Genomic DNA, 14,854 nt, shown 5'->3' on the forward strand with positions numbered 1-14,854 from the left:
AGACCCAAATTTCATTTCCACTTAGCAGCATACAGCCCTCCTTCTGCAAACCCACCTTCAGACCAGCTCTGCCCCGCAGATGGGGCTCTGTCGGTCAGAAGGTGAGATCCCCCAGCTGACCCAGTTGTGCTGGCAAGTACCCTCGCAGCAGACACGCTTATGCCAGCAAAACTGCACTCTGGTCACGGCAGTTTGCTTCATTCAGGGAAGGGGAGAGGATGTGGGATAATAACCAGGACGGTGGAGAGAGATTTGGGGCCCCAGTATGTCATGTTCACTGGAGCCCCACCCCGTCATTTCTGGAGAGATCAGTAGTTAATTTACTCAGACATTACTGATGTTTTAGGTGCCCCCCGAGCTCGGGGAGCTGGTACAGTTGCCCCCTGTTAGCCCCGATAACAGCCATACTAGCAAAAGCCCAGCTTTACCGATAAAAGCCGCGTCTACACTAGGAGAGCATTGCTGGTATAAGATACTGATCTAGTTACCCAGGGCAAAGCGCTCCTGGCACGCACGGGGCTTCAGTCATGTCTTGTCCCAGAGGACGGGGAAAGAGTGTGTTTTCATAGGCTGATCCCTGGAAATCTGTACCAAAGGTCCTTCTACACCCCCCATAATACCTGATTCCCTCCCAATCTTTTAACACATTCATCCTCCCCAGCCTCCTGGGAGGCAGAGCAGCGCTATCATCTCCACTTTACAGCTGGGGAAACTGAGGCACAGAGCTGCTAAGTAACTTGCCCGAGGTCACGCAGGGAACCGAGCAGGGACTTGAACCTGGGTCTCCCCTATCCCGGAGGAGTAGTACTCTTCCTCTCAGTAGCCACCATCTCTTCTCCAGTTGGAAACAGCACTCCCATTACCAGCCTCCCACCAGCTTTCCCCAGGACCAGGCTCAGCTCCCAAGAGGCCTGGCGCTGCAGCCCCGCTACAAACCACCCTGCCTCTCGCTCTCGCCTCGGGCGCTTCGCCCTGGCGCCATTAGTGCACGCCATGGGACCAGCTGTCCCTTTAATGAGATCTCTGCCCACACAGACCCCTCCGAGTCTGACTTCTACACCCACATTTCCTTCCAGGGCTCCACAGACTCAGTTACGGGCAGCCGGGGGAGTTTGTTGATCCTGATCAGCAAGGAGCAAAAAAGACCTCAGAGGATGCAAAGGGTTAGCTTTGGGGCCGGAAGAGAGCTCTGTGAGCCGTCCAAAGGCCACACACTTGAGATGCCTGAGGTTCAGTGTGTTGGCATCTGCTAGAGGCGTCTTAACAACGAAATTCCTATCTTAACAAACCTAAGGCAATTAAGAGATGAGTGAGGACTTGCCCTTCCTGGGCTGAATTTCTCCTTCCCCGCACTGTTGTGCTGGGTTGTTAACAGTTGTACTCCACCCCTGAGCTGGCTGCATTTCGGTGGCGTCAGTTTGTGCCGGGCATTGGGATCCCAGAGCTGTATAAGCACCAAGATACTTTGCCATCGTCTCCCTGCAAGAGGCCCCCTTTTCTCTGGTTCTGCCTGGGGAGGAAATACCATGAGAACAGCATCTTCCAGGGTATCTAGGAACTTTCTGCTTCTGGAAATTCACCCCAGAATGGATATGGCGCTTAGGCAGCTAAGAAGTGCGGAGACCACAGTTAAAAATCCACACGCCCAGCTCCCATGAAAAATCCCTCCCGCCACTCCCCCTACCAGGCCTTGTGGATAGCGAACGCCGTGTGAGTCTCCCGGCCCTCCTGCCGGCTGATGTTCTTCGCCGCCTCCACCACTTCTTCTGCCGTCTGGTAATCCCAGAGGCTCCATTCGTGGACAGCTTTCTCCCCATACTGCAGCACCCCCACCTATAACAGAGAAGCCACGGTCAGTGGTGCTACAGGCAGCTCGGGGCTAAGCTATCCCTTCTGCATGCAAAGACTGGGGTAGGAAGGGCAGTGGATTGGGAGTTGAGAGACAAGGGCTCAGTCCATGGCCTTCGGCAAGTCAGTTGACCTTCCCCTTGTGGGTGTACCGAGGACTATGTTGGAATTGCAAGCTATCGCTTTAAGAGCAGCAGAGGGGGTGGGGGTGTTCCTGCTTAGAGGGCTCTGTAGCAAAGTGTGGGAGCAACGTCAGTCAGCACAGCAGGCAGCCAGTTTGAAAAGAGCCCACTTACAGCACGGTGGGGTGAGTCATGTGTCAGTGAATTAGGGAGCAGCCTGTTTTGTCTCTCTCTGTTTTGGGGTTATTGTTCTGAATTCTAAGCAATAAAGTCACGTTACATTGCAACCCGCCAGCAGGAATATTTATGTTTCTATCTAACGTGTGTGTGTGTGTGTGTGTGTGAGTGAGAGAGAGAGCTAAACAACGTGCACTGAAGGGTTTCTCTGGTTGCAAATGCGGGGGGCTAGGAGATCGGCTGGGGGTAAGAGGCAGCAGGAAGCCAGGAGAAGCAGTTGTGAGCATGATTTGGAGGGGAAGACGAGACAGAGCTTGTTGGGCACAGAGCTCGCTGGAGGGGCAGACGTGGCATTGTCTGAGCAAGGAAACTGCCTGCTGTTTGTTTCTGCCACACTCGGGAACAGAAGAGAGGACTCTGTGGACATATTTTTGTGAAGAAACATGGGTAGCACTGAATTCTTATCCTGACAGAACCCACCCTGCACGGCCCAGAACACTGGCTAACTGTGCAGGCCAAAGGGTCTCATAAACTCATAGACTTTAAGGTGAGAAGGCACCATTATGATCATCTAGTCTGACTTCCTGCATAATGCAGGCCACAGAATCTCACCCACCCACTCCTGCAATAAACCTCTCACCTATGTCTGAGCTATTGACGTCCTCAAATCATGGTTTAAAGACTTCAAGGTGCAGAGAATCCTCCAGCAAGTGACCCGTGCCCCATAACGCAGAGGAAGGCGAAAAAACCCCAGGGCCTCTTCCAATCTGCCCTGGAGGAAAATTCCTTCCCGACCCCAAATATGGCGATCAACTGAACCTGAGCATATGGGCAAACATCTCATCAGTCTGATTAGTTCAGGTGCGAGGTTGCAGACCACTCTGGGTGTGTATCCCAGACGGGACGCTGCATTGTTTGCCTCTCTCATGAGCATGGAATCCGCCAGCCAGAGGAAATCCTCTCTCATTTGGCGAACGCACTAGAGCAGCAAAGAGCAAAGGATGCAGAGGGGACACGCAGTCAGGCTCCAAGTACTTGCTAGGGGCGGATTGGAAGATCTAAGAGCAGGGAGCTAAGACAGGGCAGGCGTCTGTCCAACACACCAACGGGAAGGTGTGGGGGGGAAATCCGTGGCATCGCGGTCCCTTCCGTAGGTTGGTGGGAGCTGAGCTAGCAATAACAAAGCTGGCTTTTGCTTGGGTGACTCCAGGACACCTGGCCTTGAATGAGGTTTTGCGTTTCAGCCCTGGCCTGTGCCGACTCAGCAGAGCGGGCGTTCTCCACCCCGACCCCTCAAACGCACATGACAAAGCTCAGAGGTCAGGCTCTCTTCCCACCTCTTTTCTTTACGTTTCCTGTTTCCCCCATGGGGTGGGATTTCTTGGTGCCCCCCACCCCGAGTGGACACAAACCCTGGGGATGGAAAAAACCGGACACCAACCAGAGTATCAGTGCAAAGCATTGTGGGACCAGGCCAGCCGGTGCCAGCCAGGGCCACAGCGAGGAAAGGCATTCTGGGAGTACAGCAGAGGGTATGAGTGGGGCATTCTGGGAATGCGCCGATTGCAGGGCCAGAGCGAGACTGGACATTTGGGGAGCAATGTGGGGCCAAAGGCAGGCAAGGCATCCTGAAGAGAGGGGCTGGGTACAAGGAATTCTGGGAGCAGCCTGGGGGCCAGAGCAAAGCAGGGCATCCTGGGGGCAGAAGGGCAGGGTCAGAGGCCCGTTAGCATGGTCTGCCTGGGCTCTGCAAAGGGGGAGGAGGGATAGACGCCCCAGGGGGCTAGGAGCACGTCTGCCCAGCCATTGCTGCTGGTGGGTCAGGTTGGAAGGGGTCCCCTTTGCAGAGGCTCCTGGGTTTGGCCCGTCCTCGGGCTCTAGGCAGCAGAGTATCACAGCCGCCAGCCCCGATGCTGGGAGGAGCTGAGCCCCAGCGCCCGTGGGAGCAGCGGGGGTATGCCACTCCTCTCAGGATCAGGCCCTTGGAAGGGAATCGGGACCCGTGGGGGAGGAGGCAGTTAGCCACCACTGCGGCCCTGAGTCAGCCCGCCTGCCCCGTGAGTCAGCCCCGTCCCACGGCAAACCAGCCAGACTCACGGTTTCCTTATTTACTCATCCTGAGGATGTGGGGAGGGAGGCAGGCGATTGTCATTTGAGGGGGAAGCCTGTTTCCTTTGATCTCCTTGGGGGGGGCAGGAGGGAGGGGGCTTTAGGCTCGCCAAGATGAGGACTCCCTGCTTCACTTCAGCCTTGCCCCACTCCTGCCCTCCTTACTCCCCTCCCACCTTCCCTGCCCTGTCCTGCCAAGATTTATGTGGGGAGGGAGGGGATCAGCTCTCCCTCTGCTCGCTCTGCCTTTCCCCTCCTCTGTCTCGTCTATTTCAATTGTAAACTCTCTGAGGCAGGGACTGTCTCTGAACAGCGCCTGGCCCAATGGGGCCACGTTCTCAGCACTGTGGTACCGCAAAGCAGCGGAAATGGGGCCTTCTCTACACTGGGACGTTACCAGCCGCATCGGTGCCCCCCCCCGCAAATAGACACCATTTGCACAATTTATCCCAGTTGCACCAGCGTGCAGTTTATACCAGCCTGCACCCGCATAAATTAGACTAAAAGAAAAGGAGGACGTGTGGCACCTTAGAGACTAACCAATTTATCTGAGCATAAGCTTTCGTGAGCTACAGCTTACTTCATCGGATGCATATTGTGGAAAGTGTAGAAGATCTTTTTATATACACACAAAGCATGAAAAAATACCTTTGTGTGTATATAAAAAGATCTTCTACACTTTCCACAATATGCATCCGATGAAGTGAGCTGTAGCTCACGAAAGCTTATGCTCAAATAAATTGGTTAGTCTCTAAGGTGCCACAAGTCCTCCTTTTCTTTTTGCGAATACAGACTAACATGGCTGTTACTCTGAAACCTATAAATTAGACTAATAATTCTCAGCCAGGGGTACGCATACCCCAGGGGTACACAGAGGTCTTCCAGGGGCACATCAACTCAACTAGATATTTGCCTAGTTTTACAACAAGCTACATAAAAAGCACTAGCGAAGTCGATACAAACTCAAATTTCATGCAGACAATGACTTGTTTATGCTGCTCTATAGGCTATACCCTGAAATGGAAGTACAAGATTTATAGTTCAGTTGATTTATTTTATAATGATATGGTAAAAATGAGAAAGTCCGCAATTTCATAGAATCATAGAATATGAGGGTTGGAAGGGACCCCAGAAGGTCATCTAGTCCAACCCCCTGCTTGAAGCAGGACCAATTCCCAGTTAAATCATCCCAGCCAGGGCTTTGTCAAGCCTGACCTTAAAAACCTCTAAGGAAGGAGATTCTACCACCTCCCTAGGTAACGCATTCCAGTGTTTCACCACCCTCCTAGTGAAAAAGTTTTTCCTAATATCCAATCTAAACCTCCCCCCCTGCAACTTGAGACCATTACTCCTCGTTCTGTCATCTGCTACCATTGAGAACAGTCTAGAGCCATCCTCTTTGGAACCCCCTTTCAGGTAGTTGAAAGCAGCTATCAAATCCCCCCTCATTCTTCTCTTCTGCAGACTAAACAATCCCAGCTCCCTCAGCCTCTCCTCATAAGTCATGTGTTCCAGACCCCTAATCATTTTTGTTGCCCTTCGCTGGACTCTCTCCAATGTATCCACATCCTTCTTGTAGTGGCCCAAAACTAGACACAGTACTCCAGATGAGGCCTCACCAATGTCAAATAGAGGGGAACGATCACGTCCCTCGATCTGCTCGCTATACCCCTACTTATACATCCCAAAATGCCATTGGCCTTCTTGGCAACAAGGGCACACTGCTGACTCATATCCAGCTTCTCATCCACTGTCACCCCTAGGTCCTTTTCCACAGAACTGCTGCCTAGCCATTCGGCCCCTAGTCTGTAGCGGTGCATTGGATTCTTCCGTCCTAAGTGCAGGACCCTGCACTTATCCTTATTGAACCTCATCAGATTTCTTTTGGCCCAATCCTCCAATTTGTCTAGGTCCTTCTGTATCCTATCCCTCCCCTCCAGCGTATCTACCACTCCTGCTAGTTTAGTATCATCCGCAAATTTGCTGAGAGTGCAATCCACACCATCCTCCAGATCATTTATGAAGATATTGAACAAAACCGGCCCCAGGACCGACCCCTGGGGCACTCCACTTGACACCGGCTGCCAACTAGACATGGAGCCATTTGTCCGTAATCGTGCGCTGGGACGCTTTTGTAGTTTTAGGTCTGATTTTGTAGGCAAGTCATTTTTAAGTGAGGTGAAACTTGGGTGTATGCAAGACAAATCAGACTCCTGAAAGGGGTCAGGAGTCTGGAAAGGTTGAGAGCCACTGAATTAGACCATCTAGATTATGTCTAGGCTTGGAAGGTTTGAATTTTTATCGGTGAATGTGGAGTAACGTCGATTTCCCCGCACGACAAAAACCTATTTCCATCGATCACAATTGAAATGTTCAGCTAGGCCAAGGACAGCAAATGCTGCTTGCGAACTTAACATTTGATATTAACTTTGTTGTATTTTGACATGTGACGTTGACAATGTGTGTTTTAAGGGTTACAAAGCTTTAACTTGTTGCATCTCAACATCTGTCCTGAAATAATTATTGTCTGGCAACCCCCCTCCAGAATTTCCTACAACCGTGAAAATTTAAATAGTTAAAAATCTAAAAAAATGCTTAAAAATTTTGATTAGCCATAGAAGTTATAAAAATATTTAAAATCGAATACTGCCAAGCCTAGTTACATCTATATCAGGGGCTTGCCTTCCTGCAGCTAGGTTGGCTGCTCAGTTCCTGGTGTAGGCAAGATTTACGAGATGCAACTATCAATCCAGAGTCACTCCGCTGAGTTCCACATGGCTGCTCCGGATTGAGTCCCGCACTGAATCTGAAGGATACACTCACCTGGATCTGGTTCGGGTCGATGAAAAACTTGCTGAGGATGTTGCTGAGGAAGTTCTGCACCTCGTACCAGGGATAGATGCTGTTGGAGCCATCCAGGACAATCACTATGTCCATGTAGGTAGAACACCCTGAAACACACACGCACGCATGGCAGCTGGGTCATCAGACGGGAGCTGACATGGGGGATTGGGGACCATGGCCGTTGCGGCTTTGCTGGGTGCAGTGCATTCTGGGAACAGCCAGAGGCCGGGCATTCTTGGAACGGCCTGGTGCCAGTTAGCTGTTCCAAAATCCCAGACAGGAGCACGGAGGAGACCTTTCTAGGGCATTGCATTAAGGCTGGATACAGCTGAACGGGTGACCTCTCCGGTCTTGCATTGCCCCAGGACTTGCAGACCCAAGAGGCCAGCAACCCACCCCCTCCCTGCCCCCAAAGCTGCTGCAATACGAACTCCAAAAGTCCACCCAAAAGGGATGGGGGGGAAAGCCAGTTGGCTGCATTGCTGGCATGCTTGTAACGCAAAACAATCTCAGGCCCAGACAGCTTCTGTGGCCCAGCCCGGCTCCATTTCCACTTCCACACACACAGCTGCCGGCTCGCCACCTACTCTGAGCTGTGGGGGCGATGGTTTCGGTCGGCTGGAAGCTGCCATCCACCCTGGTGCAGATGCCCGTGCTGAACATGGAGGTGCCGCACTCCTGGGACCAGAGCGGGGCGCAGGCCTGCCCAGGAGAGGAAGATGTAGGTTAAGCCTGTCCCTGAGGGATGGCGTGTCCCCATTATTCTATCTAGGCAGCTTAAAGCTCCCCCTTACGGGAGGCGTTTGCCATGCCTGAGCAGAGAAGTGGCTCCTCTGGCCCGCCTCCAATGGCACAGACCAGGGGTCTCTCTAGCCCGTTACTCCATCCGCAGGCAGCCTGGAATAGGCCAGGACCCCAGCTAGGTCACTACCCCCCTGCACGTGTGCTGGAATAGACCAACATCCCAACTCCAGGTGCATGGGCAGGGATTAGATGGATCGTGAGTGTCTGTCCCACCTCGGACGTGTCTCCCACCCTGCTGCACTGGGATAGCCCAGCGGGACCAGCCAGCCAGCTGTCCTTTCCCTGACGTGCGCGGCGTTAAGTCCTGGCCCTAGAGACCAGCGTCCTCTGGGTCCCAACTCCTACGCCTCCACCCGGGCTGGGCACGGTTGCTGTGAGGTGCAGAGGGGAATTCCTCTCTCTGCCCCGATCAGCCCTCAGTCTCTGCGTTGAAGCTGTCAGTCGAGGGGGTGGTTTCTGAGAGGCGGACGCTTGTCTGTTGGGAACTGGCCTGAGACCCACCAAACTCATGTCACGCAGGAGCCAGCAGACGGGGAACACACAATGCCCGGCGTTATGCTATACCGCACCACACGAGGCGGGGTGTACGTGGAATTCTTTAAGTCGAGTTAGGCGCCTAACCCCCATTGATTTCAAAGGGCGTTGGGCATCTAAATACCTTGAAGAATCTGGCCTTTAGGGTATGTCTCCACTGCAATCAAAGGGGGGGAGGGTGTTCAGAGCCGGGGCTCCAGCCTGAGCCGGAACGGCAACACTGCTGTTCTTAGCCCCGCCAGCCTGAGCCGCGCCAGCATAAGACCATTGACCCGGGCCCTGAGACTCACTGCTGCGGGTGTTCAGTTGTCCCCTGGCCTCTCTGTGTGTGACGCAGGGATAACCCATGTCCCCACCTCACAGGGGCGTCATGGGGCTAAACCCACTAACCGCTGGGAAGTGCTCAGCCACTCCGGTCTCGGGAGCCAGCTAAGTACCTTCGACTAGACAGCTACTCCAGGGAGTATGCTGTGTCCGACTATGACTGTCCAGAGCAGGGAGGCTGTGGGGGAAACTGATCCCCAGTGGCAAAGGCAGCAGGGCTGGGGGAGAACCCAGCACAGCCACCCCGCTGCCCACAGTGGCCTGACCGGCTCTGAGCAGACCCTGACTCAGTGAGCAAACAAGAGCAAGACCATAGGGCGGCAGCTAGCAGGGAGCGAAAAGTGACGTGGGGCTATATTCATTCCTCCTCCCTCCCAGCTGAATGACAGAGCCAGGCCTGGCTGCCTCCCTAATGCTGCAGGACTGGCAAGGGGGAAGAGGCCGCGGCAGGGTGCTCAGAATGAAGCCAGACCCTGCAGTACAGAGGCAGGCTGAGAGCTGCTCTGGTATTACCTCACTCTAGACTAACTCCACTCGAATTTCGCTCGTCTTCTCCCCCCCTGCCATCCACCCTTCTGCCCCTCCCCAGCCCTGCCCTCCTTCAAATCTTCTCCTCCGTCCACCTCTGTCTCTCCCCACCATCCCCAGGGATCTCTAGGCTTCTACTTTTCACCCCTCAGCAGGACTCTCTGTCAAAAAGCCCAAGGGGTTTAGGAGCACACACCCCACTGGGCTCTCAGCCGGATCTGTGATTCTCGCGCCCTCAGAGCACTTTGGCAAATCCTCTCCGCCATGCTGGGAAAATTTACAAAACTATAACGGCTCCCTGGGTTAAAATGCAACTTGCCCCAGCGACACTGAGGTTTCAAGACACGCTTTAGAAATGGTCCTTTTCCAAGCCTAGCCCTAGCTCAAGAGGCAATGTTTCCCAGTGGGTAGGGCCCTGGACCAGCAGTCAAGAATCCTGGGTTCTATTTCCACCTCTGACTTGCCATGTGACCTTGGGCAAGTCTCTGGGCCTCAGTTTCCCCTCCCACTCCTTGTCTTACACTGACTTAGATTGTAAGTTCTTTGGGGAAGGGACTGTCTCATTATGGGTATGTACAGCATCTAGCACAGCGGGGTCCTGATCTCAACTGGAGTCCTGAGATGCAACCGCAATTGGAAGTTTGTGGGTCTAAGTTTGCGACCGTGAGGCTCACACATGGGGTGGTAAAGGCAGCTCAAAGAAATGCAGCCCATGGGACTTTTTTCCACCCGTCGGTAAGAAATCTGCTCACCACAAAGCCATCCTCTTTGTTGTCCAGGAGCGTCATTCCAAAGTGCATGTTTCTGATTTGCGTGGAGACGTTCCGCAGGGCCAGGTCACCTAAATAAAGTGCAGAGAGGTGGAAGGAAAAGCAAACGGCGTTTTAGTGCCCATCTCCGAGGCTCATGCTGTGGCTGTCAGAGGAGCAGAAGGGAACTGGGCATTTCAACAGGAGTTTGGCGTCTAATTCCCATGAGACCCTTTGTAAACCCTGTCCTTTACATTTACTTTCAAAAGGCTGAGCGGGTTCAAAACCACCCAGGGTGGGGAGTGGGAAGATTTAGACACCCAGTTTTCAGGAATGAAAATGCCAGTGCAATTATAAAGGTTACATTCTCAGTAGGGTTTGCTGGAGCTTGGCAGATTGGGTGCCAGGGCTCCTGGGTTTGGATGCCAGCCCTCCAGTCGCCATAGAGTTCTAAATCCCTTAGGGCAGGTTTGAAAATTTCAACCAAAATGGATCAGGTTTTTCAAGGCGGCGCCTCCAGATGGTGTTACCTAGGTTGACCTTGGCACAGGCGGAGACGTTTCTTGCACCCATAACGCACTTGTACACGTCCCCTTTCCGGTTGTCGGCTGTCCCATCCCAGGGTGCCCCGACCAACATCCTGTAGAGGAAACACCAACAACACAGTCAAGGGGGCAGAGATGGGGCCTTCCTACTCAGAACATCAAGAAATAAATCGTCAGCAGAGTGGGCATCCCGAGATTCTGATGCGACAGGGAGAGGTTTGCAGGGAAGTTTTATAGTTAAAAAGTGTTATATAGAAACCCTTCCCGCGGCGTGGCATAAACCTGAACTGCCCCGAAAGGTCTGTTATTTCATAAGTATCCATTTTTGCACTTGCCTCAAAAGCTGCTATGATTGGCTACCCTCAGAGACAGAAGGCTGCGGACTAAAGGCACTAGCTTGATCCAATAGGTAGGGCCTATGTTCCTAGTTAACAATACTTGGCACTTTGCACAGCATTAAGCCAGTCTAAAATCACAAAGCATTTTACAGCGGGGCAGAGCATCATTAGCCCCACTGTACGGATGGGGAAACTGAGGCATATGGAAGGGGACATGACATGCCCAGGCAAGTCACTGGCAGAACTTGGAATAGAGATCACACTGCAACTGCCAGGTCCTACTCTAGATGCGAGACAAACTCCCTCACAGAGCTCGGCATCACAGAGCACAGAATAGGGCTGCGTCCCTTTAAATAGTCTGGAAGACCTCGAGTTCTGTGTTTTAGACACACATCCCCAGAAATCAGCCAGCGCAATAGCATGTGGGCAGCTAGGTCAGGCGTGTTTGTGTCTCCTTAGCAAATACGGTTCTTTGGGGCTGACCGTGCCTGGTTTAATTGGGCCTTTCCCAGCCCTGCAGCATCCTGGAATCCTCATCACACCAGCCCCCTGCTTGCCTCTGGTCTGGTAACATAATGAAAATACCATCGGGGAGACGAGTTCTGGCTCTCTGCTTTAGCTAAAATGCTGCCTAAGATTATAGCTCCGTTAGTTCCTCTTGGTTCATACGCCTCCGGGTGAAAACACACGTGGAGGAAATTCTCTGTACAGATGGATCGGGAAGGGAAGGACGCACCAGAAGGCCAAAACCTCAGCTGGTTCAGTGGTTAGGGTGATGCCTTAGGACTTGGGGGATGTGAGGTCAATGCCTTGTTCTTTCAAAAACTTGGGCAAGTCACCAGTGCTCCGCTGAGCTACAGAGATCTGGCCACCCAGAAAACAAGCCCTCCGCGTTTTAACTGCCTGCAAGTGCTTTTAAAACACCCCAGGGAAAAAAAGATTGATTCAAACGAAGAAGGGAGAAAATAGACTCCATGAAACCGATCTGGGAGGCTCTCAGTACTCCCAGCCCCGAGGAGCGCTGGTGACAAGAACGAGCCAGAGGAGGAGTGAATGGAGAAAGCAGCTCTCAGGTTGAGGATGGGCGAGAGGAAAAGGCGGGGGGGGGAAAAGGCACTTGGATGTAGATGTGGGATTGTTCGGCCAAACTTTGCAACTTAACTCAATCGTCCTCGCCCCGTCTGTGGCTGCTGAGCACGGCTGACAGAGCTGAGGAGGAACGATTCCCAGATCCTCAAAGATGGGTAGCACCTAACTCCTCAGGCGCCAGGCGCTTATCCACATGCTTAACTTTAGTCCTGCGACACGTCCTGTTCCTCCGGGCCTCTGGTTCCCAAATGGAGAACAGCGCCAACATCGCCGCCCTCCCGCACAGCATAAATGGATGCACAAAGGTGAGGCACGCGGACACTGGGCCTCATCTCGGTACTTCACATAGACCAATCTATTCTTGGTGCGCCTTCCAAGCCAGCGGCTTTTGACTTCCCGACACTCATCGCCGTGTGTTTCATTTTTAAAAGAGCCAGGGCTTACTGAGGCCCCCGATATGCTGGCAGCCCCTCGGGTATTGGGTTAGTATTTATTATTAACTATTGAAAATTTTCCATCAAACCTTTTCTTTTGTGGGGAGGGGAGGCTGGGATGGAAAACTGGGGTTTTGACGAACCCAAAATGTTTCCTGACGGCATCTGCTTTCCTTGAAAGGCGTTGATATATTTTTTTCAGACAGGAAACTGAAAAATTTGGGTGGAAAAGCCAGGAGGTTTTTGGTTTGGGGCCAACATTTTTAATTTGCTCCCCCCTCAAAAAAAAAGTCAACATGTTCCACTGGGCGTTTGGACAGAACGACGGGACAGATTTTTGATTTTTCTTCACATTTTCCATGGAGTGCCCCTCCCCTCTGCTTTCCAACAAGTTCTACGTTTGTCAGCCTGGTTGCCATGCTTTAAAGTGGATGAAAGTTTGGGGAAACCGTTCTAAACCAGGGCAGATTTACTGCCTTTTCCGGCCTTGGTGGGAAGTTCATTGTAGAGACTGTCGTGGCTGCTCAGAACGGGAATCACCAATCTCAGGCCCCCAATTTAGCCCAGGAGGGAAACCAGTTAAGGTCTGGAGATAGTTTTGTCCATCAGTGGGACCTGCCTTAGCCGACGACCGTGGAGTTGGAGTTACACATTTTCTTGGGGGCGGGCAGAGGTGCCGCCATGAAAGGCCCCGTGAAACATCCACAGAGGAGTGGTAGTAGATGCTTTTCATGGGGACAGCCTCCCTTTAGCTTACTGACATGTGCTTTCTTGCCAATTTTGGGAGGGACTGTATCTCAGGAGCCCCTTGGTCAAATGACCCCATACTTGGGTCACTAACCCTCGCCAGCGATCCCATGAAGCACACCAAAATTAAGAACATAAGAACGGCCATACTGGGTCAGACCAAAGGTCCATCCAGCCCAGTGTCCTGTCTTCCAACAGTGGCCAATGCCAGGTGCCCCAGAGGGAATGAACAGAACAGGTCATCATCAAGTGATCCATTCCCAGCTTCTGGCAAACAGAGGCTAGGGACACCATCTCTGCCCATCCTGGCTAATAGCCATTGATGGACCTGTCCTCCAGGAACTTATCTAGTTCTTTTTTGAACCCTGTCATAGTCTTGGCCTTCACGACATCCCCTGGCAAGGAGTTCCAGAGGTGGACTGTGTGTTATGTGAAGAAATACTTCCGTCTTTGTTTTAAGGCAATCCGAGTGATTATACAGATTGTAAAGCTTTAGAAGAGTTGAGCTTTACAGAGAAAGCTGCTCTGAACCTTAACACTAATATCATCCCTCCTCATTGCAGCTAAGAGAGAGCACTTGATTCCCTACAGCCTGTTCCTACTTAGAATCATAGAATATCAGGGTTGGAAGGGACCTCAGGAGGTCATCTAGTCCAACCCCCTGCTCAAAGCAGGACCAATCCCCAATTAAATCATCCCAGCCAGGGCTTTGTCAAGCCTGACCTTAAAAACTTCTAAGGAAGGAGATTCCACCACCTCCCTAGGTAACGCATTCCAGAGTTTCACCACCCTCCTAGTGAAAAAGTTTTTCCTAATATCCAACCTAAACCTCCCCCACTGCAACTTGAGACCATTACTCCTTGTCCTGTCCTCTTCTACCACTGAGAATAGTCTAGAACCATCCTCTCTGGAACCACCTCTCAGGTAGTTGAAAGCAGCTATCAAATCCCCCCTCATTCTTCTCTTCTGCAGACTAAACAATCCCAGTTCCCTCAGCCTCTCCTCATAAGTCATGTGTTCCAGACCCCTAATCATTTTTGTTGCCCTTTGCTGGACTCTCTCCAATGTATCCACATCCTTCTTGTAGTGGCCCAAAACTAGACACAGTACTCCAGATGAGGCCTCACCAATGTCGAATAGAGAGGGACGATCACGTCCCTCGATCTGCTCGCTATGCCCCTACTTATACATCCCAAAATGCCATTGGCCTTCTTGGCAACAGGGGCACACTGCTGACTCATATCCAGCTTCTCGTCCACTGTCACCCCTAGGTCCTTTTCCGCAGAACTGCTGCCTAGCCATTTGGTCCCTAGTCTGTAGCGGTGCATTGGATTCTTCCATCCTAAGTGCAGGACCCTGCACTTATCCTTATTGAACCTCATCAGATTTCTTTTGGCCCAATCCTCCAATTTGTCTAGGTCCCTATACTTGGGCATCTCTTGCTGAGACTGGCAGCCCAGGGGCCCAGTTAGCGCCAACGAAGATGTGGTCGCCTGTCCACTCGGAATGGCTCGGTAACCCACCCACTCCTTCTACACTGGCCACCTAATGGACGGAAATTTCAGGTCACCCTCTGAGCGCATAGTCTAGCCGAACAATAACACTATCTCCCAGCTCTGCAGAGGTGGCTGCCGATCCAAGACTTTGCTCCAAACACCCACG

The 14,854-nt window shown here is 52.3% G+C and overlaps 1 protein-coding gene across 4 annotated transcripts in view; it reads right to left on the reverse strand.

Annotated features, from left to right (window-relative positions):
- The window catches only part of ITGA10 (integrin subunit alpha 10), a 70,089-nt gene that overhangs the window by 20,869 nt on the left and 34,366 nt on the right, over positions 1-14,854 (reverse strand). For all 4 annotated transcript variants that reach the window (XM_084613282.1, XM_084613280.1, XM_084613281.1 and 1 more), the window contains exons 3-7: positions 10,570-10,679; positions 10,043-10,131; positions 7,688-7,802; positions 7,080-7,207; positions 1,685-1,833 (exon numbers count right to left, since the gene is read on the reverse strand). In XM_084613282.1, the coding sequence (XP_084469408.1) occupies positions 1,685-1,833; positions 7,080-7,207; positions 7,688-7,802; positions 10,043-10,131; positions 10,570-10,678 (590 nt within the window). In that variant the 5' untranslated portion in view covers position 10,679. The remainder of the gene's footprint in view (positions 1-1,684; positions 1,834-7,079; positions 7,208-7,687; positions 7,803-10,042; positions 10,132-10,569; positions 10,680-14,854) is intronic.

Source organism: Lepidochelys olivacea, assembly GCF_965140295.1.
Source record: "Lepidochelys olivacea isolate rLepOli2 genome assembly, chromosome: 24".
NCBI lineage: Eukaryota > Metazoa > Chordata > Testudines > Cheloniidae > Lepidochelys > Lepidochelys olivacea.